Raw genomic sequence first — 25,569 nt, 5'->3', positions numbered from 1 at the left:
GTGATGCAGGAGGAGGAGCAAGGAGAAAGGCTGGTCTCCACTAATTGTGTAGACATCAAGGCCCCATGGACCCAGATCTGTGAGGTGGCCACGTTTTACCCACCTGCTCCCAGGCCCACAGTGGAGCCCACACCTTCAGTCATGCGTCCCCCACCTCCGCGAGTCCCCAGCAAGAGAAGGGACCCCCACACACACACAGCTGTCTTTCCCCACGACATGACTGGTCTATTCCCTTTAGGATAGCTCTGCCCTATGCCTCCCTACTGCCTCCACACCTTTATTCAGAATGCTCCCCATTTTCCTAAAAGTTCTCCTCCTCAAGTCCTGCCCATTCTTGTCAACCCAGAAGAAGTTCTACCTCCAAAACCAAAGTCCACATAGCTCAGGGGTGAAGTCATAGGGCCCCCAGTCCCTCTATGCCCCAAAGGGATTCGGCTACTGGTCCCCTTCTGCCCCGCACTATGTAGCCAGCCCCCCATGGGACCAGAATACCCTACCCCACCAAGCCCCATGAATGCAGTGATTTACCAGTAGTTGGGGCAGTTTTCCCCCACGTACCCCACCCCCCGAGGAGGACTGCTTCTCAGGGACAAGTTTATTACAGAGAGTACACTAACCTCTTTCATAATATCTAAAGGCACAGCAATAGCAAAAATACCAGGCTCTCAAGTGTGGCCAGCTCTGTGTGGGGTCTGGCTGGAGCTATGACGTTGCTGCCCGGCAGGAGCCCATGGTTTCCTCCTCGGCTGCCTGGCAGGAGGCACAAGCCCCCCCACCCCCAGAGGAGAGGGGGAAACTGGTGGAGAGAGGAGGCTCTGTGTCCAGTTCCATGGTGGTGACTCCAAGGCTTAGGTGGGGCTGAGCCGGATCATGAGGCTGGACTGGCCTGACTCACCCATCCCAGTGAGGAGACGGTTCCATGAGCAAAGGTCAGTGGCAGAGCCAGCACGGAGAGGGGACAGGAGGTGGCCGCTCCAGTTCTAATGACGCCCTAGACCAAGGGCCTAAACCTCAGATTACTTCCCCCAGAGCCCTCACCAGCTTCCCAAGACCAAGGGGCCCTACTAGAGTCCTCCTGAGAGTTAGGTCAGAGCTCAGGCTGGGAACAGAACTGCACTCAACCACAGCGCCCCTGGCGTCTGGGGCTGGTGGCCAATGATGAGCCCGGGGACTCGTCGTGGGGAGCCACAGTGACAGAGAGAGGCCAGGGAGGCTGGCAGGATGCTGGGGAAGCTGGGAGGGAGTGGGCTGGGAGGAGAGGGAGCACTTGAGCCCTGACAAGGACACAGCGGCTTTCCCACTCTCAGGGCTGGACTCCATTGACCTAGGCCCCTGACAGAGCCCTCTTCCGGAAGGCCTGCAGGGCAGGATTGTGCAGAAGTGTGTAGGCCAGCCCCCAGCGGGCTCTGCCTTGGCGGGCCCTGGGCCCTGCTCCCCTGGCCATGGCGTCCTTGGTCTGCAGCAGCTGCATCCCTGAAAGAGAGAGACTTTCTGTAAGTCACTCAGCAAACACGAGGCCACGCCCCGTGAGCAGTCTGAAAAATCCCAGAGGTAGGACTGGGGAGGCTGGGGAGCCTGGGGAGCCTGGGGCCCCAGGGGCCTGCTCACTGAGCAGGAGGTGGAGAGACATGTGGGCTGTAGAGGGGTGTTTGTGAAGGCGCAAGATGTCATCCTGCAGGTAGGGACAGAAGGAGGGGACGGCTCTGGGGAGAGGGCCGGAGGAAGGGCTGGGACAGCTAGCTCAGTACCCCCCCTCCCTGCTGCACACTTTCCTGGCAGTGAGGAAGGGGTAAGACCTCTCATTCTGTGTGTGAGAAGGGGGGCTGTGTGCTCACTTGTGGAATGGGGAGAGGGAGACAGAGTATGTACGTGTGTATCGTGGACAAAAATTACCCTGAGAAGGACCAGGAAACTTCTCAGTTCCTTTCTCCCACAGGTGGAGGGAGAGGGGAAGTAAGCATTTTCCTGGCCCTCACACCACAGTAGGTCGGACAGGCGTCCTATGTGCTGGGAAGAGGTGCGCCTCGTCCCTCAGAGAAGAGGGTGGTCTACGTTCCTGCCCTCCCCCGTGGGAAGGTGCACCTTCTTCTTCCTGCCCCTGTCTGAGGCCATCCTGGGGGGCCCGGGGAAGCTGAGGCCGCTGGGTCTGCAGAAGCAGGGCACAGAAAGCCGTGGTAGCCGGGTGCGACTGGCTGGCCTCGATCTTCAGGAAGCCACAGTATGTGTGATAGCCTGGGTGGGGAAGAAGGGTGGAGGACAGCAGAGCTCGGGAGAGGAGGGCCTGCCCCACCAGCCGCTAACACATGCACAGGGGTGCCTCCTGGCACCAGAGCAGGCGGCACATGCAAGACACATGGGCCTGCTGCCCATGCCCGCCCTGTGTGGTCACAGACAGGCTCCGGGGCACAGTCCCACTTGGCCAAGGTCAGGGCCAGACCCTCCCTCACTCTTTGTACAGCCCAAGCCGTTGTGGCTCCCGGCCCCTGCCCAGCAACCTTACCGGGGTCGAGAGTGGCTGCCCGAGGTGGCAGCAGGCTGAGATCCATCTGACCAAGGTGGACAGCATTGTAGACAGCAGAGAGAAGCACACGCCAGGCAGCCACCATGGCGCCCACCAGCACGTTGATGAGAAAGAGAAAGAAGGTGGCTGCATAGAGCACTCGCCTGGGGGTGAGGAGAGGAAAGGCTGAGGCTGGCCCCCTCCCCCTGCCACATGCAGACCCACTTCCTCAAGTTAGGGTCAGACCTGGATGAGCAGAGCTGCTGTATGCTTATCGACTACCTACCATTTGTCGAGTGCACCTTCTAAGCACCCTGCCCTGTGCTGGGCCTGCTCTCTCAAGCCAGCTTCCCCGAACCACCCTGGAACATGGGTGTGGTGCTCCCTCTATAGTAGGGAAACCAGGGCCCAGAGAGGTCAGGTGGCTTAGCTAAGGCCATCCAGCTAGTCAACGGCAGAGCTGGGGCTTATGGTCTGGATCTTTCTGTCTCCCACCTCCCTCCTCTAGGTCCCTTGTCCACTGACTCTGAGTCCCTCCTGGCACTGGGGTCCTCCCACCACCCTTCCACTTAATATGGAAATAATGTTTCTATTGACCTCCTTCCTGCAAAGGGGGAGGAAGGTTTTGGGGGGCACAGATGATCCAGAGGAGAGCAGCGCTGACCCCCAAAGCAGGAAAGGCTCATAGAGTATTTCTGGCACTGTGACAGGTGAAGAGAGAGATTCTGGAGTAAGCTGGGCCACTGTTCCCTTTCCGTTTGGGTAAGGCAAACTCTCCCACTCCCCACTGGGCTTCCCAAGAGAGAAAAGGGACAGATGACAGTGGAGGGAGAAGGACACAAGAAAGACACCAAAGGAAGAGGCTGAAGTCCTAAGGGGACCACAAACCCATGATCCTCACCGGTTAGTAAGCTCTGGGTATTCATGGTGAGTCTCCAGGAAGACCCAGTGGGCTGCCATTTTCTGTAGGACCACAGCCAGGGCCAAGGTCAGCCAGAAGGGCCTGCAGGTGGGGCGGGGAGGTTGTCACTCTTAGTAGCTCTCTGGGAAGTGGTCCCAGAGCCCTCAGCTCCTTGCCTCTCTCACCACGAGGACTCCAGGGATCGGAGGAGCAAGAGGTTCCTGCCGTGGAGCACAGGCATGAACACCAGGAAGGTAAGGGTCGTGGTCCCCAGGAAGAAGACGATCTGCTGCACCAAGAGTCCTGCAGGTTGGGAAGGAAAAGAGGGATGGACATCAGGCTCCACGGGACCCAGCCGCCCCTGGCACTCAGGAACCCAAGGGCTTAGGAATGACGCAAACCTGGTAGAGATCCCTGCTCTGCCACTGCCTAGCTGTGCCAGCTGGAGCAAGTTACTCTACCTCCCTGAACTCCCATTCTTCCTCTACCTCAGAAGGCTTTGGGGGACAATCCAATACAGGATTTCTGGGATGATCCCCAATTCTGGGACCAGTTTCTGTCTGCAGCAACTCTTTGAAAACAAAGTGCCCTGTACATGTGATTTCCCCCCAGTTGCCCCTGAATCCTTGGAGACAAGACTGCATTTTAAATTAATGTTTGCCTTCCTACTGGCCAGAGCCTGGCACACAGTTATCACCAGAAAGCCATCTATTGAAACAACTGGCTAGTTGTTTACATGGTGTAATGCGTACAAAAGAGCTTGGGAGGTATAAAATCTACCAAGGTGAAGAATTACAACTTGTGGGGCTGGTCATTCCTCTTCTCCGTTTTCATTCTTCTCCTCCTCGCCCAGGGAGTGAGGACTGAAGGAAACATGAGGAAGAGGAACCTGACCCCAGCCCCCTCACATCTCAGAAGGCTTTATTCACTGTACCACCCCTGGGAAGGCTCAGAAACTTGGAGGTAGGAGGGGTTGTGGAAATCAATCTAACCTAACTCCCTCAGGGCAGGACCCCCTTTGCAGCCCCAACAATGACCACAGATGTACCCCTGGTGAAAGAGATCTCACTAATTTAAAGGTAGTCCATTGGCTTTAAATATAAGGCTCTCTTATATAAGCAGGAATATGCCTCCTTAAACTTTCCACCTTGCAACCCTGGGTCCACCCTCTGTGTAAATGGCTGGTGGCCCTTAGGGGCTATCCTCATTGGAGGGGTATTCTTTCCCCAGGGGCTTCTGCACTACCCCTCCTCCCTGAACCTGAGCAAGCCTCCTGAAGGCAGAGAAGGCAAGGTGGGTCCCTCTTCTTACTCCCACCCCAGAGTTTGCCCCAGCACAGGCGGACACCCAGGGGCAGCCACGACCTGCTGAGTGCTCTCTCCTCCCCGACTGGGGCCAGTTTCTGGGGCCAGCTGAAGCCAGGTGGGGTGACAAGGGGGGCTCACCAAGGCAGGTAAAGGCAGTCTGGTAGGCGCTGAAGCTCATCCAACAGAATATGGCCTGGCGGGAGAGGTGGGGACCCTGGGGTAGGGGGCCCAGGTCCAGAGCAGCCCCTCGGTGCAGAGCTTGCAGGTTGGCCCTGGTTGGGGATGTGGGGGTGGGGTGGGGAAGAAGGCAGAGATCTCAGGGACCACACATACTCCGCAGGTTCCTCCTCTGCTGGAACCCCCTGTCTGCTCACAACATGTGGCCATGGACAGGAAAGCCAAGGACTGTGGGGGCCCTGCAGAGGTTACTAACCCAGACTGGGAAGTCAGGTAGGGCTTCCTGGAGGAGGTGGGATCTGTGTAGCATCTTAAGGGATGAATAAGAGGAAGTTTCAGAGCAAAGCAAGGGGCAAGGCCGAGATCAAGGGAGACAAGTTCAGGCAGAAGGCTCTGACCTGAGCCAAGTCAGAAAAGCAAGGAAATAACAGTAGGAATGGAAAGGACTCACAGATTGGCCACCAGAGCAGGAAGCAAGGTTCCAGGCAGGCAGAGGCCTGGGGGCCTGAGTGCCAGCCAAAGAAGGACCAACCCTGTGGGAAGAGATCCCTGCGCAAAAACCCTGAGGCCCACCCTGACATCGCTCCCCTTCCCACGCACCCTGCGCACAACTAGAACCTTCTCTCCCTCTTCACTTCCAACTCAGCTCTGTCTCGCTCCCCACAAAAGGGCAAACGGGGCTGTCTGGCCTTCAGTGGCCCATCACAGCCCCTTCAACGCCCCAGCCCCGGCCGGGTCACCTCCACAGCCACCCTGGCTTGTGGCAGCCTCGCCCCTCGCTGCTGCTCCTTACACGGTCCCTCCCTCCCATCCATAGCACCCTCCCCCACCCTCAGCTCTTCTTGCCTCTTCTTCCGACCCCAGGTAGAGGGCTGGCTTTCCAGGCTGCCTTCCCCATTAAATCAGTCCACCCAGGTAGTCCCTTCTCAGAGGTCCAAGTCCACACCCCCGCCCTGGTCAGCCGAGCCCTGTAATACTCCCACCAGACAGGAAGGCCCCACCTTCTCCACCCACCACAGGGCCACTGTGGGCGGGGGGCCGGAGGGGGGCATAGGGACACTCTGGTCCGCAGTGACTCTCCCTCAGTCCAGCCCCAGGCCCGGCCTCCACAGGCCTCCTGGCTCCGGGCCCCCGCACCTCTCCCCCACACCTGTACCGGGCATCAGACCCTGCCACTGACCTGTGCGTCACCAGCGAGCGGATCAGCATGAGGGAGGTGAGTGAGAAGGACAGGACCAAGGCCAAGATGTAGCAAACTGGAGGGGGGAGAGGGAGCAAAGTGGGAGGTGGGAGCCCCTGAACTAGCCCCCAGGACGGGTGCCCGGCTGGGAGTTACCCCTGCCACCTCCCCCTGCCTGCCTCGTTCTCAGCTGCCCTATAACTCAACCATCTCAACCCTCCCCTCCTGCCCAGTGACACGGTGGCCGGGGACAGGGAGAGGACAACTGAGATCTGCAGACCTGGTCTCCTCCCTTGTCTGCTGCTCCCATGGCTGTGTGATCCCCAGAGAGAGACGCAATCCAACCTGGCAACCGCCTCTGTCTCCTCACCTTCCTGGCCATAAGGCCTTTCAGGGGCCCCCTTGGTTTTCCAGTCTCAACTTGCTCATGCGGGCTGCCCGTCCCCCCAGCATGACATGGGCCATAAAACCCCATGGGTTGTGAGTGCACATCAGTGTGCCCTGTGTCCATCAGAAGGAGGGAGGTGACCACTGCTGCCCATCTCCTCTGGCTGGGCCCCTCCTGCCCAACTCCTTCCTGCCCCCATCCCCCCAGCCATGCCCACACTTAAGAATTTGCTCACAATGCACAGGGAGTGGTGAGCAGCCAAGGCAGAAAGGCCCAGCGGGGATTTGAGGCTGCCGCTTGCCTGCCCTCCATCCTCCATCCACATCCCGCCTCAGTCCATTCACTTACAACAACCTCATTAAAGAAGAGGAACTAGGCCCACCAGGAAGCCGAGGCTCAGCGAGAGAGCCTAACCCGCCAGTCATATTGCTGGCACGTGAAGGGCTGAGACCTGTGACTACTTCCAAACCGACCCAGACTCAGCCCCGGGTGCCTGCCTCCTGATCTCATCGGTCATGCCAGGGGGTTGCTGCCGGGGCCGGTGTCCCATGCAGAGACTCAGGAGTGGGTGCAAACCCCCATGGAGTCCCACGTAGCCTGGGTGCCGGAGAGACCCCAGGAGCATCCTAGGCCAATTCAATCAGATTTTCTGTGTGTAGAACCCAGTCCCTGGCTTTTGTAGTTTTGTGTGCAGCCTTAGGGTTAAAGGCCATTGTTGGGGGCTGGGAGGGGCGGCTTTCCAAAGGCGGAGCCTTCATGATTCATTTCAATCAGCAATTGATTGAAATCAACCAACCCACCCGCAGTCTGGAGGGCCTGCTACAGCAGTTCTCAGAGCTAGGCTCGCATGAGGATCCCCAGGCTGGCTTGTTCCATCATAGGGACAGGGCCCCACCCTCGGCATTTCTGGAGTCCAGTGCAGCTTGAGCCTCTGGATTTTAAAGAGGTTACCAGGGCCTTCTCAGGTGCAGCCAGGGTGGAGAACAATGCTACAGAAGAGAGCACTGGACGTGTGCAGCTCTGCTCAGCCCCGCCTGCCCTTTGGGAGCCCCCCCTCAGCGCCAGGAGGAGGGTGTTCTGGTCATTTCCTGCCAGGCGAGGTGCCCGCCTGCTAAGCCTGCACAGGTGAGAGAACGGGTTAACCCAGCGTGGAGGGAGAGCAAGCCCCCTCAGGCCAGCCAGGCTTTTGATCTTCATCCATCTACCTCCTGCTCCTCTCCCTAATTGATTCCAAAATTGGGTCTCACCAAACATTTTATGGGTCTCTGGTACCCATAAAATCTTCCTGCTCTTTGCTTCATCTGGAACCCTGCTTGGTAGACAGATTTGCCTTCCCACAGGGGATGGAGGGCCTCAGGGACAAGGCTGCCTTTGCAACTTCAACACCTGTTTTGCGGTAGAGAGACTGAAGTCCAGAGAAGTGAGTGACTTGCCCAAGGTCACACAGCTTATAAGTGATGGAGCAGGAGTTTTCATCTAATTCTAACCTAGTCTGCCCTCTATGAGTGATGCCAGGCTTGTGGTCCAGGTGCCCTGCGGGTAGCCTGAAACAGGCTCTCGGAGTTCAGAAGACATTACTCCTTAAGCCAAGAACTCACCAAGGGCCCCTGGGCCCAGATGTAATCTCAGTTCCAACCGTGGTTTGCTGAGCAGCTTTGGGTATAGCTCTAACCCTCCTGGGCCTCAGTTTTCCTCATCTGTGGACTAGGAGAGTAAACACTGCTCTGTTTGCCACCCCCCCCCCCAAACCGAGAAGATCCGAAGCAGAGGCCTTGAGGCTTGGAAACCAGCCTGCGGTGTTAAATGTCGGGGTAAGGGATAGAAGCAAAGCCCAGCATCCCAGACAGGTCGTTTCCTGCCTCTAAGCCTCTATTTCCTGTTCTGGAAGATGAGGTCTGATGATGAGATGAGGCAGACCTAACAGGGCCGGCTGCTGTGAGCAGCCAGCCCACCCTGGATTCGGGCTAAGGTGAGCCATGTGGGCTCCTGCCTGTGGTCCGTCTTGTGGCCAACTTCAAGAAATCTCCCGGGGGCTCCCAAGTCAGCAGAGGCTGCCGGCCCCAGGAATCCTGGCTTTGTCTGAAGGTGGTAGAGAGAGACCCAGCAAGGTGGTCAGGAGGCCACATTCCTCCCTTTGCTCCACTCTGCCCTGCTCAATGACCCCAAGCCAATCCTTTCCCCATGGGTCAGGTGTGGACACTTCTCAGCCTCTTCTACAGGGGCCATTGGGAAGGCCTGGGAGGTGGTGTAGGCTTAGCCAGACTAAGGGCTGAAAGAGACATCAGACCCCGGAAGGGAAGGCTGGTATGGTCCCCTGGCCAGGGGGCAGAGGGCTCATTGTCAAGGGAGGGAAGGAGAATGGACAGGGATTGGAGGAAGAGGAAGCATCACCACACTCAACCCCACCCACCGGCCATGGCAATTAGCTCAGAATCTGGCCCAGTGTCCCACATCACTACCTCCTTCCTCCTTCTCTCCCCTCAGCGAGATTCAAGGGGCCGTCCCCTCAGCTCTCGAAGCTTTGCCCGTCTCCCAGCTGGGAGAGCAGAGCAAAGACACTGGAGCTGGCGGGGGGGAGACACCACATGGGCTGCGGGGCTGCTCAGAGGAATCCTTCAGGTCTCAGAGACCCGGAACCGGAAGCCACAACCACCCCCCTTTGGAAGGGAGGCAGCTGAGACCCAGAGAGAAAGGAAGGGATCTACCCATATCCAGGACGCATGTCCCTTGAAGGTTTGTTCCCACTGGGCACCATCCAAGACTCCTGGGAGGCCTCACCTTCCAGAGCCCACAGGTGATGCTTCACGAGCCCCACCACCTCCTGCCTGTCCTCTGAGAGCACGAGCCCGAAGCCGGCCAGTAGGTAGGAGACGTCTGTGTCGATCCCCGCCCTCACCTTCTGGATGGTGGGTACCACACCCACCAGCAGCAGCAGGACCACCTGGAAGAGCCCCACAAGGAAGGTGCCAGGGCCTGGCTGTGCTCACGCAGGGTCCACATCCCAGATGAAGTGTTTCCTCAGCTCACAGGGAGACTTCAGGGCAGAAACTCCAGCCCCACATGGGCCATACCCCCATGCCCTGTACCCATCAGTGTTCTTGGCCCCGAAGCTGTGTCTCACCAGCACGTTGCCTAACAGTCCTAACAGACCACAGCTGCGCTTCCAAACGGTACAAATCTCTATCTACACCTCTGCCTACCTATCAGTCCTGTCTTTATTGAAGCTGCAGAATATAAAATTTCCAATTTCCCACATTGGCAAAAGCCAAGTATTTTATAGATGATCTCTATAGCTAGACAGCTAGCTGGGCTGAAGCTAGGCAGACATATCTTGACTACCTTGAGACCTTAGCTGGAGGAACTTACCTGAGTCAAAGTCACCTCTCTGAGCCTCAGTTTCCCCTATGTGCAAAGTGGAGGAAAATCACACCCACCTCCCAGGATTTGGGCTTTCCGGTTTTCTGGGGGCGGCAATGGAAGGGAGGATTTCTCAAACACGTATTATTTACAAACTACCCAAATCTGCCCAAATCTTCTCCAACTGCTCAGAGAGGAAAGCAATTCTATTTCTTCTATTTCACAGCTGAGCTAATGGGTTCAGAGATGTTGAGTGACTTGCCCAGGGTCACACAGGAGGTAAATAACGGAGCAAGGGTTTAGACCCAGGCTTGGCAGTTGGGGGCAGGGATCCAGAGACAAATGGCATGACAGGGCCAGGACCTACCTGGTAGATGGCTGTCCCTGTCAAGGTGGCTGAAAGCACCAGCTTCAGAGGGAGTCGGAATCCTGCAGTCCCCAGAAGGAGGGATGTGGTAAGCCCCAGCCTCCCCTGCCCCCAGGCCTGGGGGCCTCTTCCCTCCCAAAGGGCCCAGGTAACGGGCTAGGTCTTGCAGGACCCTGGACCACCAAAGCCAGTCCAGGGGCTTCCCTTTGTCCCCAGCTGGGGCTGTTCCTCCCGACCAGGTTCTGGGGATGGGAGCTGGACATCTGCGGCAGCTGTTCCATGCAAGGCATGGGCAAGGTCACCTGCCATTCTTAACCTCAGCTCCCCACTCTGTACCTCGCTGTGGAGTATAGATGTAGTTTCTGTAACAGATCCAGGCCCAGGATCGGAAGCCCTGCTTGGAGGTGTGGGAGCTGCAGAAAGACAGAGGCAGCCAGGCGCCCTCAGGAGAAACCCCAGCCCTGAGCCCGAGCCCCAGAGTTTGGTTTCTTCCTCACTGTGCCCCACCTGCTCCCCAAACTAGCCTGCCAGCCAGCCCTGCTCACTGGCCCAAAGCGGGTGCCTGGGACCTCACCTGCTTCGCAGCTTCTTCCGGCAAAGGAGGGCCCTCAGATATTCCTCACAGTAGCGGCTTGGCAGCCCCTGTGGAGACAGACGGACAAGCAGATGAGACCTGCATGGAACCATTCAGGGGACCCTGGCTCAGGGTGCCACAGTGGGCACATGGGGCTTGAGAAAAACCTCTTGGCTGTGGCGGGGTGCAGAGAAGGGCCAGCCTGTGGGGATGAGGTCCATGCCCCACAAAAGCTGCCCTTTCTCCTCCACAACTAGGAGACAAACCATTCTCTTAAGAACACTCCACACTGAGCAGTTCGTCCTAAAGGCTATCTCCCAACTCTCTCCTACTTTACTCAGTCCCATCCGCTCACTGCTTCCCCCCTGGCCTCTGCTGGCTGAGACTGGGGCAAAAGGGAGCCTAGGTTCCATGCACACATCCCCAAGCAGACCACACAGGACGGGGTCATTCCAGGTCACACACCCCAGGCCTCTCCTGCTACTCCGGGGAAATCACAAGCGCAACAGGTTTTGTCTAAATCACATCACAAGGGTGATGGGATTTGTCTAAACCACCTTCCATGGGGCATCTGGGTGGCTCAGTCATTGAGCATCTGTCTTCAGCTTAGGTCATGATCCCAGCGTCCGAGGATGGAGCCCCGCATCTGGCTGCTTGCTCAGCAGGGAGTCTGCTTCTCCCTCTCCCACTCCCCCTGCTCGTGTTCCCTCTCTCACTGTCTCTCTGTCAAATAAATAAATAAAATCTAAAAAACAAACAAAAAAACCCAAACACACATTCCAGGCCATTAATCCCCTGTCAAGTGCAGAGGCCCATGGTAAGATGGGGTGAGCCCCTGCCCCCCTCGGTTGGAGAACACAAGCCTATCACTTGTTTTCATGGTAACTCAACACACACACACACACACACACACACACACACACACACACACCCCACCAGGGTAGGTGTGGGTCAGCTCAAAGCTTGACTGGGACCTCTGAGGCTTAAACCTCTCTGCTGCAGGGCGGAAGAGGATTTTATCTCCTAGGACTTCTCAGGAGGACAGGCATGCCTGGAGGGAGAGGTGAGGCATCAAAGATCCCTGGAGGAGAGGGAGAGGGTCCCAGGGGGGAGAGATGTGACAGGCACCCTGGGTACCCTAAGGGAGCCGCCCCTCTTCTGAGCCAGCTATAAAAGTGAGGGGACATCAGGCTCCCCCGGAAGAGTGTGACCGTCAGGAGGGCAGCTGCAACTGTCCTTGAGGTCCATGCTGCTCCCCACCCCAGAGTTGGTGGGCCCATGGAGGACCCAGGGTGGCCACTGGAGGACCTGAGCTGGCAGGCCTCTCTCCCCCCATCTCCTTCCCTCCTCGGGGTCCTCTTTGACTTCCGTGCCAGCCCCTCTCCCAAGCTCCAGACCTGCGGTCTAGCTGCCCACCCCAACCCCATGCCCGTGCGTCAGTCCCCATGCACCTACCCACACCCAGCGCTCATCCCTCAGCAGCTAGACCCCCGGCGGCTCGCTGCTCTGTCCTCTCTGCCACCCTGCGAGCTTGCCTTCACCTTTCCCGACTGAAGAGTGACTGAGCCCCTTGGCATCTGTGTCCTCAGCCTCTTCTGAGGCTGTCCCCCTCCCTTTGAGGGTCTCTGTGGGGTGGTTTTCTTCTTTCTCTCCTACTGAGAAGAGCACTTGACCCTGTCTCTGCCTACACCCGTGGCCTTGGGCGGAGCCCTGGTGCACTTGTCACGTGGCACGGTGACCAGTGACCCGACCATCTGTTGGTGCCCATATCTCCCCAGCCCCTGGGAGCCTCTGGGGGTCAAACACAGGTCTGCAGCTCTGAGTTCGCAGTCCCTCCCTCAGGGCCTGACACTTGGTGGGCACTTAGAAGGCTTCTTAGTAAGATCGCCTTATCTTGTAAGAATTCTCTCTCATGGGGCTCCTGAGTGGCTCAGTGGGTTAATGCCTCTGCCTTCGGCTCAGGTCATGATCCCGGGGTCTTGGGATGGAGCGGCATCGCATCGGGATTTCTGCTCAGTGGGGAGCCCGCTTCCCTTCCTCTCTGTCTGCCTGCCTCTCTGCCTACTTGTGATCTCACTCTCTGGCAAATAAATAAATAAAATCTAAAAAAAAAAAAAAAAAAAAGTATTCTCTCTCACTATGATTTACCCACTGATCCATCTAAAACTTCTGAAATAGCTGCTGAGTATCTACCATGCACCAAGACATGCCCAGTGCTACAAATTACACGTGCACAAAACAGACACAATCTGTCTCTGCCCCTTTACCCCCCCTCCCTACACCTGCAAGGCCTTCTCCTTATTCTCTTCCTGCTCCATATCCTCCCTGTCCCTCAGGACACCTACTGAAGTCTACCTCCTCCAGGAAGCCCCCCAGCCTGCCTCAGTTCTCCCTGCCCACCCCTTTATCTGACTTTATCCAACCATACCCAGCCTAGAACTGATTCATAATGCGACTGTACCCCGGGAGCTTCCTGGAGCTCGTGGGCATCTGCAGAGCTCCTTGGAGGCACAAGTCTCCTGGCCTATCTCATTTCTCCAACTAGAGCCTCTGTGTTTTGGAAGCAGAGCTCAGAATGCCCTGTCCTCTGATCCATGCCTCCTCTGTTGACTCCCCACTGTGTCTGCTGCTGGGTGCCCCCAGGGATCCCAGGTGCCAGCTAAGGGCCTGGTCCAAAGTTCGGTCCAGGAGGAAGGACTAACCCATCACTTGGTGACTCAGCAAATATTTTCTGAGCACCTGGGTCCACTCACAGGGACCCAACAGCGGTGCAGGGGGTCAGGGTGTCTTGAGTGCTAATAGGAGCCTAGCCCAGCCCTCCCCCTTTACCTCAGAGCCTGCTCCTGCCATGTTCCGGAAACTTCTCACCAGCTGCACCGGGTACCAAAGGCTCAGGAATCCGAGGCCCAGAAGCAGAGGCAAGGAAGCCAGCAGGGCGTAGTACTTGTAGATCTAGACAGACGGATAGAGCCCCCAGACATGCCTACCTTCTACCTTCTTCCCTCAACAGAAGACCAGAATCCATTTCCCTTTCCACTTCACTCCCACCCGGCTGACGGCTGACGGAGGTCTTCTCATGCCCGCCCCCACCCGAGTTACTCAGCACAAACACTCCCACTCCCCTTCTGAGGCCCTGTGGACGTATTCCCCCCTCTCCCGGGCTCCTGGACTCCTACAGCCCTTAGAGGAACTTATGTAATTCCCTCCTCCCTGTCCCAGGGGGCTGCCGTGGGACCTGAGACCAGGGATACCCATTTGCTATGTTCCTTTGTTCCTGGGCTTTGGGCACAGGCCCCTGAAAACTAGACAAAGGCCTAATTTTGACTGGGTAGAGTTGCAACCTGGGCATCAGGGAAGTTCAAGCCTTACCCCCCGGGCACTGAGTCCTTCCTAGGGCTGGGCCCCTTCTGTTTTCACTCAGTTATTTGTTAACTCAATCTGTTTTTACTGAGAGCTCAGTATGTGCCCAGTTCTGGGTGGCGAAAAACACCAACCCAGTCCCCCCTCTCAAGAAAACCAACCAATCCTCATCTCTACCCTGGAGGATGGTGTTATCCACTCCATTTACAGGGAGGGAAACTGAGTCTCAGAATGGTGACACGGTTTCCTCAAAGCACTTAGCATCACCTGGCGTCAATTGTTTTATTTATTTATTTTTTGTATCTGCCCTTCTAGAATGGCCACTCTTGGGACGCTAGGGACTTCATCTGTCCTGTTCACAGCTATATTCCACTGCTGGGATGTGTCCCTGGTACGGAATACGCGCTTCCAATATGTTTGTGGAAGGAAGGGAGGGAGGGAGAAGATGGTTCAAACTCAGGTTGTCTGGCCTGAGGCCTGTGCCTCCACCCTTCAGGTGCTCCCAGCCAGCAGCCAGTGAGGTTCTAGAATTCTCTTTTCAGCCCTCCAAGACCATCCCCCAACTCAGGGCTCGGCTTCCTCCATCTCTTCTCTCACGCGCCAGCCTGGCCAAGGAAGGCTGTTGAATCAACAATGGAGGGATTGCAGGCTCCCTCTTCCTCCCCCTCAGCCCTTCCCCCTTCCCCGCACCCTCCCAGGCTGGAAGCTCCTGCAAGCAGTCCCAGCGCCCTTGTCCCCTGCTCTTCCACAGAGGGCCTGTGTTCACAGGAGTGGAATTCGGTGCACAGAAGGCAGCAGAGAAGTCTAGCATGTAAATAAGAGGACAGGAGCCACACTGGTTTATGCAGGTCCTTCATGCCCCTCTGCCTCAGGCTGTCGTGAGTCAGTGGTTACCTTGGGTGTCTGAGGACACTCTGCCCTCTGCCAGATCTGGACCCCGAAGTGAGCCCAGGACAGCATGCTGCCGAGCAGGTGTGCGGTTCTGTGCCTGACTGTGGCACAGGCGGCCAGAGGGTAGTAGAGGGCAGGGTAATAGAGCAGGGCGAGAGTCTTCCAAGGCCCTGGAAGGCAAGATGGGCCGAGGGAGACGCGTGGTGGAGAGGCAGGTCCCTTCCCTCCTCCCCCTTCTGAGCCCTGCATTCAAATTCAGGTTCTGACAGTCACCAGCATTGGTGATCTCCAGCAAGTTACCTCTTGGAGTCTCCATTTTTCCATCTGTAAAATGGAAATAATAGCGGCATATTACCCAAGACAAAACAAGAAAGTAGATGCACAGTGCTTAGCACAGCGCTTAGTCAGTTGTCAACAGACTAAGCTACGACTTCCTTATTGTTCCTTCCCCTGACCCCCAGCAGCCTCCCGCGTGAAACGAGCTGCCATCCTCACTGAGCAGAGTCACTGTGAGCACGGGCTGATCACAAGAGGTCATGTTGAGGACAGTGGCCCCTCTTGGTGGCAGCTGTCCTTGTGCGGTCACTTCCTCAAGTCCAGCCCAATTGTCCCTAACCCCTCCTACTTCCTTCCCACCCTCCTTCATTCTCGGAGGCCTGCGCTGTTCTGGGCAGGGGTTGGCACAAGAACAGAAGGTAGAGAGGGCAGTAGCGACCCAGCAGCTGGGACCAACGAAGGGCTGGTTTCGTGCACTGCGGCTGGGAGGTCCACACGATAGCATCTTCTCGGCAGTGGCTCAAGTTGGGGATGGGAGCTCCCTGACTCACTACAGAAGAGCCCGCCCCATGCTCCTGATCCCCAGTCAGCCCATCCCACCAACCCAGCCCCAGGGCCTCAGCTGTGCTGGGTACCTTGGCTGGGGGTTGAAGCCAAGGTCAGGAAGGGCAGCGGGTCCTCTGCAGGGAACAGCAAACACAAGGAGCTGAAGAGGACCATGAAGACAGCCGCAGGCACTGTCCAGGTCGTGTCCCCCGCCAGGAAATCCACAGGGCTTGTGCAGAGACAGGGACAGGACAGGAGGAAGCCGCTTGGGCCCTGCACCCCCATTCCCCCATGCCATGTTTCATATGTCAGGGGAGTAGAGATGGAAACTTTCCAGATGGAAACTGGAGGTCCCATCATCCATTTACTCCTCATGTATCAGTGGGGGGCCTCCTGTGCACCAAGCTCTGGGCCCTGTGGTCAAGTGACTCAAGAACTACCCTGTCCCCCACCCCCATACACAGGCACACAGCGGGAATAAGCCCGAGCGGCTCCCTCCGCCCACCCTGGAAGCTCCAGGAAACAGCTGCCTCCACACAAATCAGTCTGTCTGGGCTGGCAAACCTTCAGAGAGCTCGGAGAGTCACAACATCCTTAGGCAACAGCCCCCACCCTGGCCTGGGTGTGGTCTGGGGCAGAGGGCACACAGAGGGCACAGCTGTCCCAGGTATCAGCCCTCTGGGCTCAGGGCAAGCCACTCAGACTTGCTTCTGTCCAGCTTGACCTCATGCCCCGAGGCCAACCGCCTCCTTCTCCACCCTAGGCAAGGCAAACTCTTACCTGGGCCCACCCGTGACAGATGCCAAGGTGAGTTCTCCACGAGATCATCATGGCAGGACTCACTTTGGTGTGAGGCCTGGGCCCGAGGGTCAAGGCTGTCTATACTGGGGCTCCAACTGCCACCTCCCCCAACCCTTTGGTCTCTCCCATATGAGCCTGCCCAGTTCCACCTCAAGGTCATCCCTGTCCCAGGCTCTGGGGTTGTAGGACTAAAGGAGACAGGGAAAGAAAGTCCCAGCCATGGGACTGGGCTGGGATCTGTCCCTCTTAATCTACCATTAACATCAGGGTCTGGGTGAGGCCCTCAAGGGAAACAAAGGTCAAGATGGCATGGGATGACCATCGCCTGTCCAGACCATGGGCCACCGCAGGAAATGCATCTAGGAGTCAGGCCCTGTTGGGCTGGTGTCTCCTTGGGTCTGGGACCGGAGCAGGTGGGCCTAAGTGGGGCCCTCCCCTTCCCTCTGGGGCTCCTGCCTAAACCTGGAGGTCCAGGTCAGGGTAGTAAGAGCCCCTCAGGGCTGAAAGCAGCACTGAGGCCAGAGCAGACTTCTAGGTACCTAACAAACCCCCACTGGCCCAGAGTGGCCCTATCAGCTGGGCCACCCAAGTGGGGGTGCCCGGGCCTTGGCACCAACTGGAACATTCCAGATCTGCCGAGCCCGCAGCAGGGCCAGGGCCGGCGCACCCTCGTGAGCACAGCCAGCAGCAGCAGCACAAGGATCTGAAAGGAGAGCACAGAGCAGGCCATGGGTGTCCAGGCCTTCCCTAAGGGGCTGAGACTGAGGGCTTGGCCTCCACGCCCAGACACCCCTACCCCCCAGGGCACAATCACAGGGCATATTGGGGACTGGCCAAGAGAACGGTGACAGAGAGGTTGGACTTTGGGCCGCATCCTGGTTTGGGTCCCCACCCTGGGAAAACTCCCAGAGCTGGGGCTCCTGGGGTCCCCCTTGGCCACCGCAGCAGGGAACACAAGCCCCTTCCAACCCCTGCCCCACCGCCCCACCCAGTCTGGCAATGGGTGGTGAACAGGTCAGCCTCGGGGTAGACTCACTGACAGCACAGCCAGGCAGGCGTGGAGGAGCCCCAACAGCACACTGGGGTGGCAAACAGGCACCACTCTGCAGAGCAAGGCAAGGCTGGATCAGGCTTGTATTGGGACACCCCTGGGTGTGCAGCCCTTTTGGGCTTCCAGGCTGTTGACCCTGGGGCTCTGCCCACCACCTCCCTCAGCCTCTGATCTCTCCTCTGCAAGCTGGCCCAGCTCAGCCTTCTCAGGCTCATTCCAGGGTTGCAGGCCCCTCATGTTGCCCCAGCCCCAGGCCAAGCTCTGAGGTTACAGGGTTGAAGGAGACAGGGCCTCCCAGGGGAAGGCATGGGAGAAACAGAGCAAGCCAGCTCAACCCCAACCTGGGGCCCTCTTCTTTCTCACCCATTCTTCCTGGCTTTCAAGGCCACTTCAACCCCCCTCCTCTGGGAAACCTCTGACTGCTTCAGGCCTTCCAGACCTCTCCTTCTCAGAATTGTGGCTGAGCCTCTCATCTAGGTGGAGCAATCAAGTGTTTGGTCCTAGGCTTTGCCTTGTGGCATTTGATTTAAGTTTAAAAGATGGTTGGCATCTTTTGAGGCAAAGAAGCAGAAAGGGAGCTCCGTGAAGAGGGAGGAACATGAGGACAGGAAGCGACAGGGAGCAGATGGTGCGGGGAGGTCAGGCAAGGCTTTCCGTTTAGGCAGGCTCTAGGGCTGTGGCAGGCCGGGAGCAGGTCACAGCCGGCATGGGAGGCACTAGGGAGCCATGGAGGATGTTGGAGCAGGCTGGTGCTCTGAATTTGGGGAGATTTCTGTGCCCCACTTTCAATAATAACAACAGCAGTAACTAGCATTCACTAAGAATTGACTATGTGCTCTTTGTTCCATGTGTTAACTCGGGTATTACTGGCCAGGTCAGTGTTACTATTATCCCCCTTGCGTAGACAAGGAGACCAAAGCTCAGAGAGGCTAAGTATCTTGCCTAAGTCACACAGGTAGGAAAATATCAGAGTAAGGATTCAAACTGAGGTCCTCTGGCTGCAGCACCCCCATCTGACCGGGAGGGGAGAGGTAAGAAGTATGGAAGGAAGTTTTAAGTTGAACCATATGAAAGCCTCATTTCTACATGGCAAAAACAGTTGAAAATCCACATCGTCAAGGAGTTGAGCATCAGCAGCAACTAGGAAAGGGAGACAACAGGCTGCCCCTCAGAGATGTGTAGGAGGAAGAAGGTACATGCCTGAGATGGAAGAGCAGGGGGAAGGGGGCTTTCCAGAATGATCGCAGACTTCTAGGCCTTATTCCAAGAGGAGAAGTGAGGACCAGAATCACAGGCAGCCCAGGAAGTGAGGCTTGGTCTCAGACACTCAGAGACAGAGGCCGGACTGCAGAGTAGTGAGGACACTGAGGTAAGGAGCAAGACAGCTGTTTCCAGAAGTCGGTCTCTGAAAGGGAGCCTACAACGGGCCCTCAGAGGGGAAGGCAGAGCCCTGATACCCATGCCCCACAGCAGAAGGGCCTGCAGATCGCCCAGGTGTTGGCCTCCTGCCAGGAGGGCAGGCCAGGAGAGAAGCCTCCAATTCCCTAGGCAGCCCTTTGAAGTGGTGGGGAGGTAAGTGTCATCCTGGACAGCTGCCACAGGCATTCATGTCCCCAGGCTCTGGCTGAGAAACTTAGTATTAGTGGTAAGTGGATAACATGTGGGCAGATGTCAGGCTGGGTACATGACCCGGTCGGGGGTGGGGAAGCTCCAGGGGGCTCCAGGGGTAGGAAAGGGCCGGCTGGGCTGCCACGAATCAGTCCCGTGCCCACAGAAGACCCCGGAGGACACATCCCACCCCGTCAAACTCACTCCCCTCCCAATCTTTTCAACCAGGACTTTCCACCAGGAGGGCACCTGGACAAGTGTGACCAGGAGACTGAGTCCGGCCAGCCACTGTCACCAGCGCCTACCAGCCCGAACCCCAGCCTGCGAGGGCACCCTGAGGTACAGAGGGGCCCACCATCAGGAGCTCCTCGAAGCCTTGGTGCATCATCTCCCTGGGTGTCTGACTCACTCAGGGAGAAGTGGGCCCAAGTTCATCTCCTTGGGATTCCCCTTGAGCTTCCACTTTTCGAAGTGGAGCTTGGGGGACAAGCAGCACCACTGGGATTATAGTAAGTAGAGTCAAAAACAAACCTCATCCTTCCCTGAGGTGGGAGAAGGTGGCTACAGGTCCCAGATGCTTCACACATCAGAGCCAGTGCTCCCCATCACCCAGGCCCTGCTAGGTACCCCACTTCATTCTGAGGCCAGAGCTGAAGAGCCTGGCCCCAGCCAATGCCCAGGCCCTGAGGCTCGCAAGGACACAGCAGCAGCTTCAGTCTTACCCCAGATCAGGAGCCATATCCTCTTGGCTTCCGGGGCCCCTCCCCATTCTGCTGCTTCTCCCACTCCAAAAATGTGCAGCAGGGACAAGAGGAGCCCGCAGGCTGTCCAGATCAGCCAGGGACGGGCGAAGGAAACACCCCTGTTGACACAGAGCTACTGACCAGGTGGCCAGTACCCTGAGTCTTCCCAGCCTGAGGCCTAGATGAGGCCTCTGAACCCTGCCGGGTGACTCAAGACGGGCCAGTCCGCAGCCCCAGCCCCCTGGGAAGCACGCCAGCCTTTCTCCTTCTCTAGTTTCGGTCGTTGATGGAAAGCAGGTGTGTGCACATCTGGCTCAGCCAACCCCCCTCCCTCCCCAGCCTCACCTTTCCAGTTCCCCCAAACCCTCAGACAGAGCAGGGAGGTGGGGGATGGGGCGAGGGCCGGGAACAATAAGGGGAGAACTGGGCTCTGGGGCCCACACAGACCAGGCATCCTTGGCAGCCTGTGGGGCCCAGGGAGGCCCAGCCCCTCTGCTAGGGGGCTGCCCAGACTAAACAAAGATAGGGCCTGGCAAAGGGAGCCGCGTGTCCTCTGGCCACACAGGACTGGGCTGAGGCTGCCTCCCTCCCCTGGGCTCGCCTGAGTACTCCTGCTAAAGAGAAAGGCTCTCCTGATTTTCATGGAGACTCAGAGCCCGCCAAAGGCATGGGGGCGCCATCTTTCCTTAAGGACCCTCCCCACAGGCTTTCTTCCTCAGGTGTCCCCCTGCCCTGGGCTGGGCAGAGAGCCTGACAGCTGGAAAACAAGGCACCCCTAATGATAATGGTCACCCTAGGGACAAGCAACCCCTTGAAGGCAAGAGGAGCTTCTCTCATCCACTCAGCCAGCACTCTGCCTCCCAGCCACTGGCCAAAGCCGCCCCAAACGGGCTAGATCTGAATTTGCAAGGAGAAGGCCCAGGAGGTTGTATTTTAACAAACCACACAGGTGCTTTTTAAGTGACAGCCTGGCCCAGGACCTTGCCCAGGGGGCTTCCCCGTCCCCCCATCATCTGCCACACCCCACTCTGCAGGCAGACAGACTCACCCCTCTGGCTGGAGCTCCTGGTCCCCCTGGGGCTCGTCGATGTACCAGCTGGAGTAGTCCTCTGTGACCCCGGAGGGGGTCTGGTTCCCCACGGCCTGGGACGACATTCTCTGGCCTTTCTTCTCTGCCCCCCCTCCCCTGGACAAGTGGGGGAAAACCACTACAGATGTGAAAAGAGGCTTAGGGAGGGGAAAAAAAAAAAAACAGAAAGAAAGAAAGAAAGAAACCAAACAAAGAAGCGTTTCTCTTTAATCCTGAAGGTTACTTTCTTGCTTTTAGCTCTCTGGGAAAAGCCCGTCTGGGAGAGAGGGCTTGGGCCGGCTAGCACGGGGAAAAGGGGAAGGGCTTCTCCAGTCCCTTCCCGTCCCTTCCCGCCCCGTCTTGCCTGCTCCTGCAGGAGATAGTTATCCCCTTGGGTCGAGTGTGCCCCTCGGGGTCCTTGGGCTCTTGCTGGAACGCCTGACTGTTCGTCTGACCACCAGCCTCTGTGCAAAGGACCATTTTCAAAGAAAGTTTGTCCAATCCAAGCTGCCCGCATAGACACCCCCCTTCCTTCCCCCTCCCCAAAGCCACCCAAACGACCCACAGACACACACTCAAGGAAGGGCAGGGAGGAAGGAGCTACAGAGATGAAAGGGTGGGCGGGCAGCAGGCGGGCCCAGCCCAGCTGGACCCTCCCAGCTGGGCTCCAGGTCCCTCCTGCCCTCAGGGGTCAGCCCCATCCCCCTCTTTGTTTGGCTCCCCCGCTCAGACCACCTCCCCACCCCCACCCCCACCCCTCAGCCTTAGCCTGCCCCTGTCTGGCTCCTTTGGCCCTCAGTGATGGAATCATATCATGGTCCTGACAAAGTGTCCCTCCCAGGTAGGAGGCCTCAGCTCCACCCGTAGCTGGAGCCCCGGATGTGTCCAGGAGGGTCCCAGGCAGCTGGCCCAGCTCACATACCTGCCTCCTGCGCCTACCCAAAGCACCTACTCCTCCGGCCTCTGCATCTGCAGGGTCCTACGCACACACAGTCCAGCATGCAGCAACCCAAGGAGACAGCTGGGGCTGGAGGCAGGGAGAGAGGCAGGGAGGGAGAGCCTTTCCACTCCTTCCCCTGGGTTCCATGAAGGAGGCAACATGTGTCTCATTGGTAAAACCTTCTAGTTTCTCCACTTGATTTCAAAAGGAGATAACTCACCCTTTTGAGGCAGAGATTAGGCCTTTAAACACAAACCAGACCTGCGAGTAAGCAAGAAGAACCCCTCCTGCCTTGGGCTCCTCCCACGCTGTGGGGTGAGGGTGAGGGTGAGGAAGGCTGGGCCCAGGCAGAAGCTGGGGCTTCCTCCTTCCTCTCCATCCACCACCCCCCAACCCCGGCCCAAGAAGCTGTACCTCTGACTGGCTCCCCAACCCCAACTGGCCCCAGAAGGGAGACAAGATGCAGATAAAGACAGTGAACTGTTCTCAGGCCCTGTCCCCGGGCGGGGGTCGGGCCCCCTAAACAGGAGGTTGCCCTGGCCCTCCCCAGCTAAGGCACTCATTCCACAAGTTTTGGTTTTTTTTTTTTTTTTTCCTAAAGGCATTCATCCATTTATTCTTCTAGCATAAATTCATTGAACAACTACTAAGTGCAGGCATTATTCTGGACCCTGGGATGTGAAAGTTGACATTTCCGGGGGGACACAGAAAAGTAGGTAAATAACCACCAGTCTGAGCCTTCCTGTCTACAAAGGGAAGGCACAGAATGCCTGAGATATACCACAGGAAGCTGAATTTGGTCCGAAAAAAATGGGGGATTCCCGAAAAAAGAAACCTGATTCACGGAGATCTGAGAACAAGGAAAAGTCAGATGTGTAGAGGGTGTGGGGAAAGGGAAGCGTGTTCCTGGAAGAGGGAACAGCCCCCTGAGGGGGTGTGGGCTCAGCAGAGGCAAAGTTTGAAATCCTAAAATCTTCCCATTCAGACCTAGCAGCCAGGCCCATGAAACCTTCCAGGACTAGGACCTGAATGCTCTATTGGCCTTGGCTGTTCTCCACTCCTTTCCCAGTGACCCTCTTCCAGGAAGTGGGTTCAGACACCCCTCCCCCACCCCACAGAGTTGTCCGAGGCAGACTCAGAACTGAGCCTAAACTTTCTGTGATGCAATGCAGGAGCCCACACTGCCCATCTGTTCCCGGGAACTTGGGGTGAATCCAGCCTCCGAAGCCTGGCTCTGAGGACCTGGGGGCAGAACGCTGCCTCTTCTCTTCCTCCTCCCTTATTCTGCCAGCGCACGTACAGTACAGGCTCTCAGGCAACGAGGACTTTACAAGTTGGGTTTTGCCCAGCCATTGTTCATTCTAGTGACTGTCACTCCTCCATGGACCTGCACTAGGCAGGCCAGTATGTAGCCTCTGCTCCAACTCAGAGCCTGCATTCCCTTCTCTGCTCAGGAGTTTTGGACCCTCAGCCTAGAGGGCAACTAACTTCTATCTGCTTAGATCTGCCTGGTGGTAACTCCAGCAGTTGGAATCCGGTCTGTGAAGGGGAGCTCTCTCCCTCTATACAAGGCAGAGATGGTCATCACTGGGCAACTCTGTCAGAAGCTGCTTCCTTGCCTGGAGGAAGCCTCCCCCATGTGGGTTGTTCATTTATTCCTTCATGCATCCATTCATGCAACAAAGGTTCATCACATCCCGATGGCACCCCAGGGAAGGTTCTACAAGTGGAGAATGTCGCAATGAGCAAGAGAGCGACTCTTAACAGGCGCTGGGGCATAGTGGGAAGACAAAGGTGTCAGAGCGACAAGAGGGAAAATAGAGCCAGACAGAAAGGAGGCGGCTGCTTTAGGCTGGATGGTCAGGGAAGGCCCCTCAGAAGAGGTGACATTTGAGCAGAGACCTGGAGGAAGAGAGGGGTACCCAGCTGGGCACTGAGGAAAGACATTCAGCTGCCTGAAGGAGCCTCCCTCCTCCTCAGAGGCTGCAGCCAGCTTGGCAGGGAGGGGTGCAGCTGAGCTCAAACCCAGTCCCAGACCCAGTCCCTTCCCCACGCACCTCTCCCCAACCAAACCCCACTCCTCGCCGAAAGGGACTTCCAGTGGTTACCTTCCAGCGGCTTCCCCCGAGGGATACCCCAGTGCCCAAGATATCACCTCCCCCCTCACTGGGGAGATGCAGGGGCTGCCTTCAGAGAGGCCCTAGCCAGATGTGAGGAAACTGTGAGCTTTGTTCCTCTGCTGGGGGGTAGGCACAGTGGACAGAAGGCAGCACCTTGATGGGGCCCCTTCTGGCAATGGGCAGGAGCTGGCCCAGGAGGAAGGAACACTGTTCCTATAAGGCAATGGGAAAGGCCCTGTCGCAGATGCAGCCTTACCTAGGTTTGAATTCTGGCGCTGGCTGTGTGACTGTGAGGGATTCCCTAGGCCTCTTGGGGTCTCAACCCCTCCTCTGTCCCAGCAGGGGTGGGACTTCCAGCCTGGAGATTCTTTGGCTGTGGGCTCTGCTCTCTCTCGAGGCCCCTACTCCCTGCCCTCAATGATTTAATGGCCCAAGAATGCGGAGCCAGCACACCAGGCACTAGCTTTAGTAAGAAGGTCAAAGCCACAGAGGCTGTGACTACCCAGGTGTCCCCTTTTGTCTTCTACCCACCCCCACCCCCCAATCCACCCTGGTAGGGGCAGGGAGGGAGGGAAGCCTGGTCAGAGATCCATGATCCATGGATATTGGGTGGCTGTATGGCTCAGGCTGGGAGAGGGACCCCACTTCTTGACCCCAAAACACCTCCTCAGCTTGGAGCTGGAATGGCTCTGTGCTTGCATCTGTGAAATGGGAGAGCTGGTGCCAAAGTGTCAGGAAAGGTGTCATCTGGCCAGATGACAGGTAGGCCGGGAAACGTACTGGCAAGAGAAGAATGGTAATGAGTTGCTCCTGAAGAATTCCTCTGCCTGGCAGCAGAGTTCACAACCAACCCATGGGAGTTGGCTTTAAAGGTTGACTCATGCCCAGAAGAGTCAGAGACTGGTACCTGCCATCAGGGAAGGAGGGGCTGGAGAGTGGAGGGACTTCAGAAACAGACTCCAGAAGCTCCCAGCAGAGAGGTGGCAGGGGGAATAAGGAGATGTCTTGGACAGTCTTGGAGGCTTCCTGGAGGAGGTGTCTTGGAGCAGAGCCCCAAAGTCAGACAGGGTCAGCAATGGTAGCAAGAATGAGGTGCCTTAGGAGAGCTAAGAAGAGGAGTCTGGAAGGCAAGAAGTTTGGGCAGGGGTCCGGGCCACCTAGCTGTAGCCTGCGTAAGCCCACATGGGTACATTCAGAAGAAGAGGCTGGTGCCAATACCTGAGGGGCAGGCCAGGACACAAGGGATACAGATTGGGGGGTGCCTAAGCCCTGCTCACTATAAGACAGGGGTCACAAAAAGCTTCTGGGTTCCGAGAAGACAAAGGCCATCTGCTACCTGGGCCTGGCACCAAGCTGCTCTGCTCTGACCCTAGGGCTGGGAGCTGGTCCATAAAGTCCTTGGGACAGGGCTTC

At 57.3% G+C, this 25,569-nt stretch overlaps 1 protein-coding gene across 1 annotated transcript in view; it reads right to left on the bottom strand.

Moving 5' to 3' along the window:
* Window positions 1-580: 580 nt before the first annotated feature.
* The window catches only part of STRA6 (signaling receptor and transporter of retinol STRA6), a 29,984-nt gene continuing 4,995 nt past the window's right edge, over window positions 581-25,569 (bottom strand). The window contains exons 2-20 of the mRNA XM_059180412.1: window positions 22,019-22,123; window positions 21,076-21,213; window positions 17,662-17,728; window positions 17,165-17,328; window positions 15,914-16,053; window positions 15,303-15,326; window positions 15,006-15,172; window positions 13,581-13,703; window positions 10,752-10,819; window positions 10,514-10,590; window positions 10,178-10,239; window positions 9,232-9,394; window positions 6,066-6,141; window positions 4,847-4,980; window positions 3,587-3,704; window positions 3,402-3,503; window positions 2,501-2,664; window positions 2,083-2,232; window positions 581-1,473 (exon numbers count right to left, since the gene is read on the bottom strand). Of these exons, the coding sequence (XP_059036395.1) occupies window positions 1,325-1,473; window positions 2,083-2,232; window positions 2,501-2,664; window positions 3,402-3,503; window positions 3,587-3,704; window positions 4,847-4,980; window positions 6,066-6,141; window positions 9,232-9,394; window positions 10,178-10,239; window positions 10,514-10,590; window positions 10,752-10,819; window positions 13,581-13,703; window positions 15,006-15,172; window positions 15,303-15,326; window positions 15,914-16,053; window positions 17,165-17,328; window positions 17,662-17,728; window positions 21,076-21,182 (2,055 nt within the window). The 5' untranslated portion in view covers window positions 21,183-21,213; window positions 22,019-22,123 and the 3' untranslated portion in view covers window positions 581-1,324. The remainder of the gene's footprint in view (window positions 1,474-2,082; window positions 2,233-2,500; window positions 2,665-3,401; window positions 3,504-3,586; window positions 3,705-4,846; window positions 4,981-6,065; window positions 6,142-9,231; window positions 9,395-10,177; window positions 10,240-10,513; window positions 10,591-10,751; window positions 10,820-13,580; window positions 13,704-15,005; window positions 15,173-15,302; window positions 15,327-15,913; window positions 16,054-17,164; window positions 17,329-17,661; window positions 17,729-21,075; window positions 21,214-22,018; window positions 22,124-25,569) is intronic.

This window comes from Mustela lutreola, chromosome 7 (genome assembly GCF_030435805.1).
Source record: "Mustela lutreola isolate mMusLut2 chromosome 7, mMusLut2.pri, whole genome shotgun sequence".
Lineage (NCBI taxonomy): Eukaryota > Metazoa > Chordata > Mammalia > Carnivora > Mustelidae > Mustela > Mustela lutreola.
Note: the sequence above shows the minus strand (reverse complement) of the source record. Positions and strands in the feature narration are given on the sequence as shown.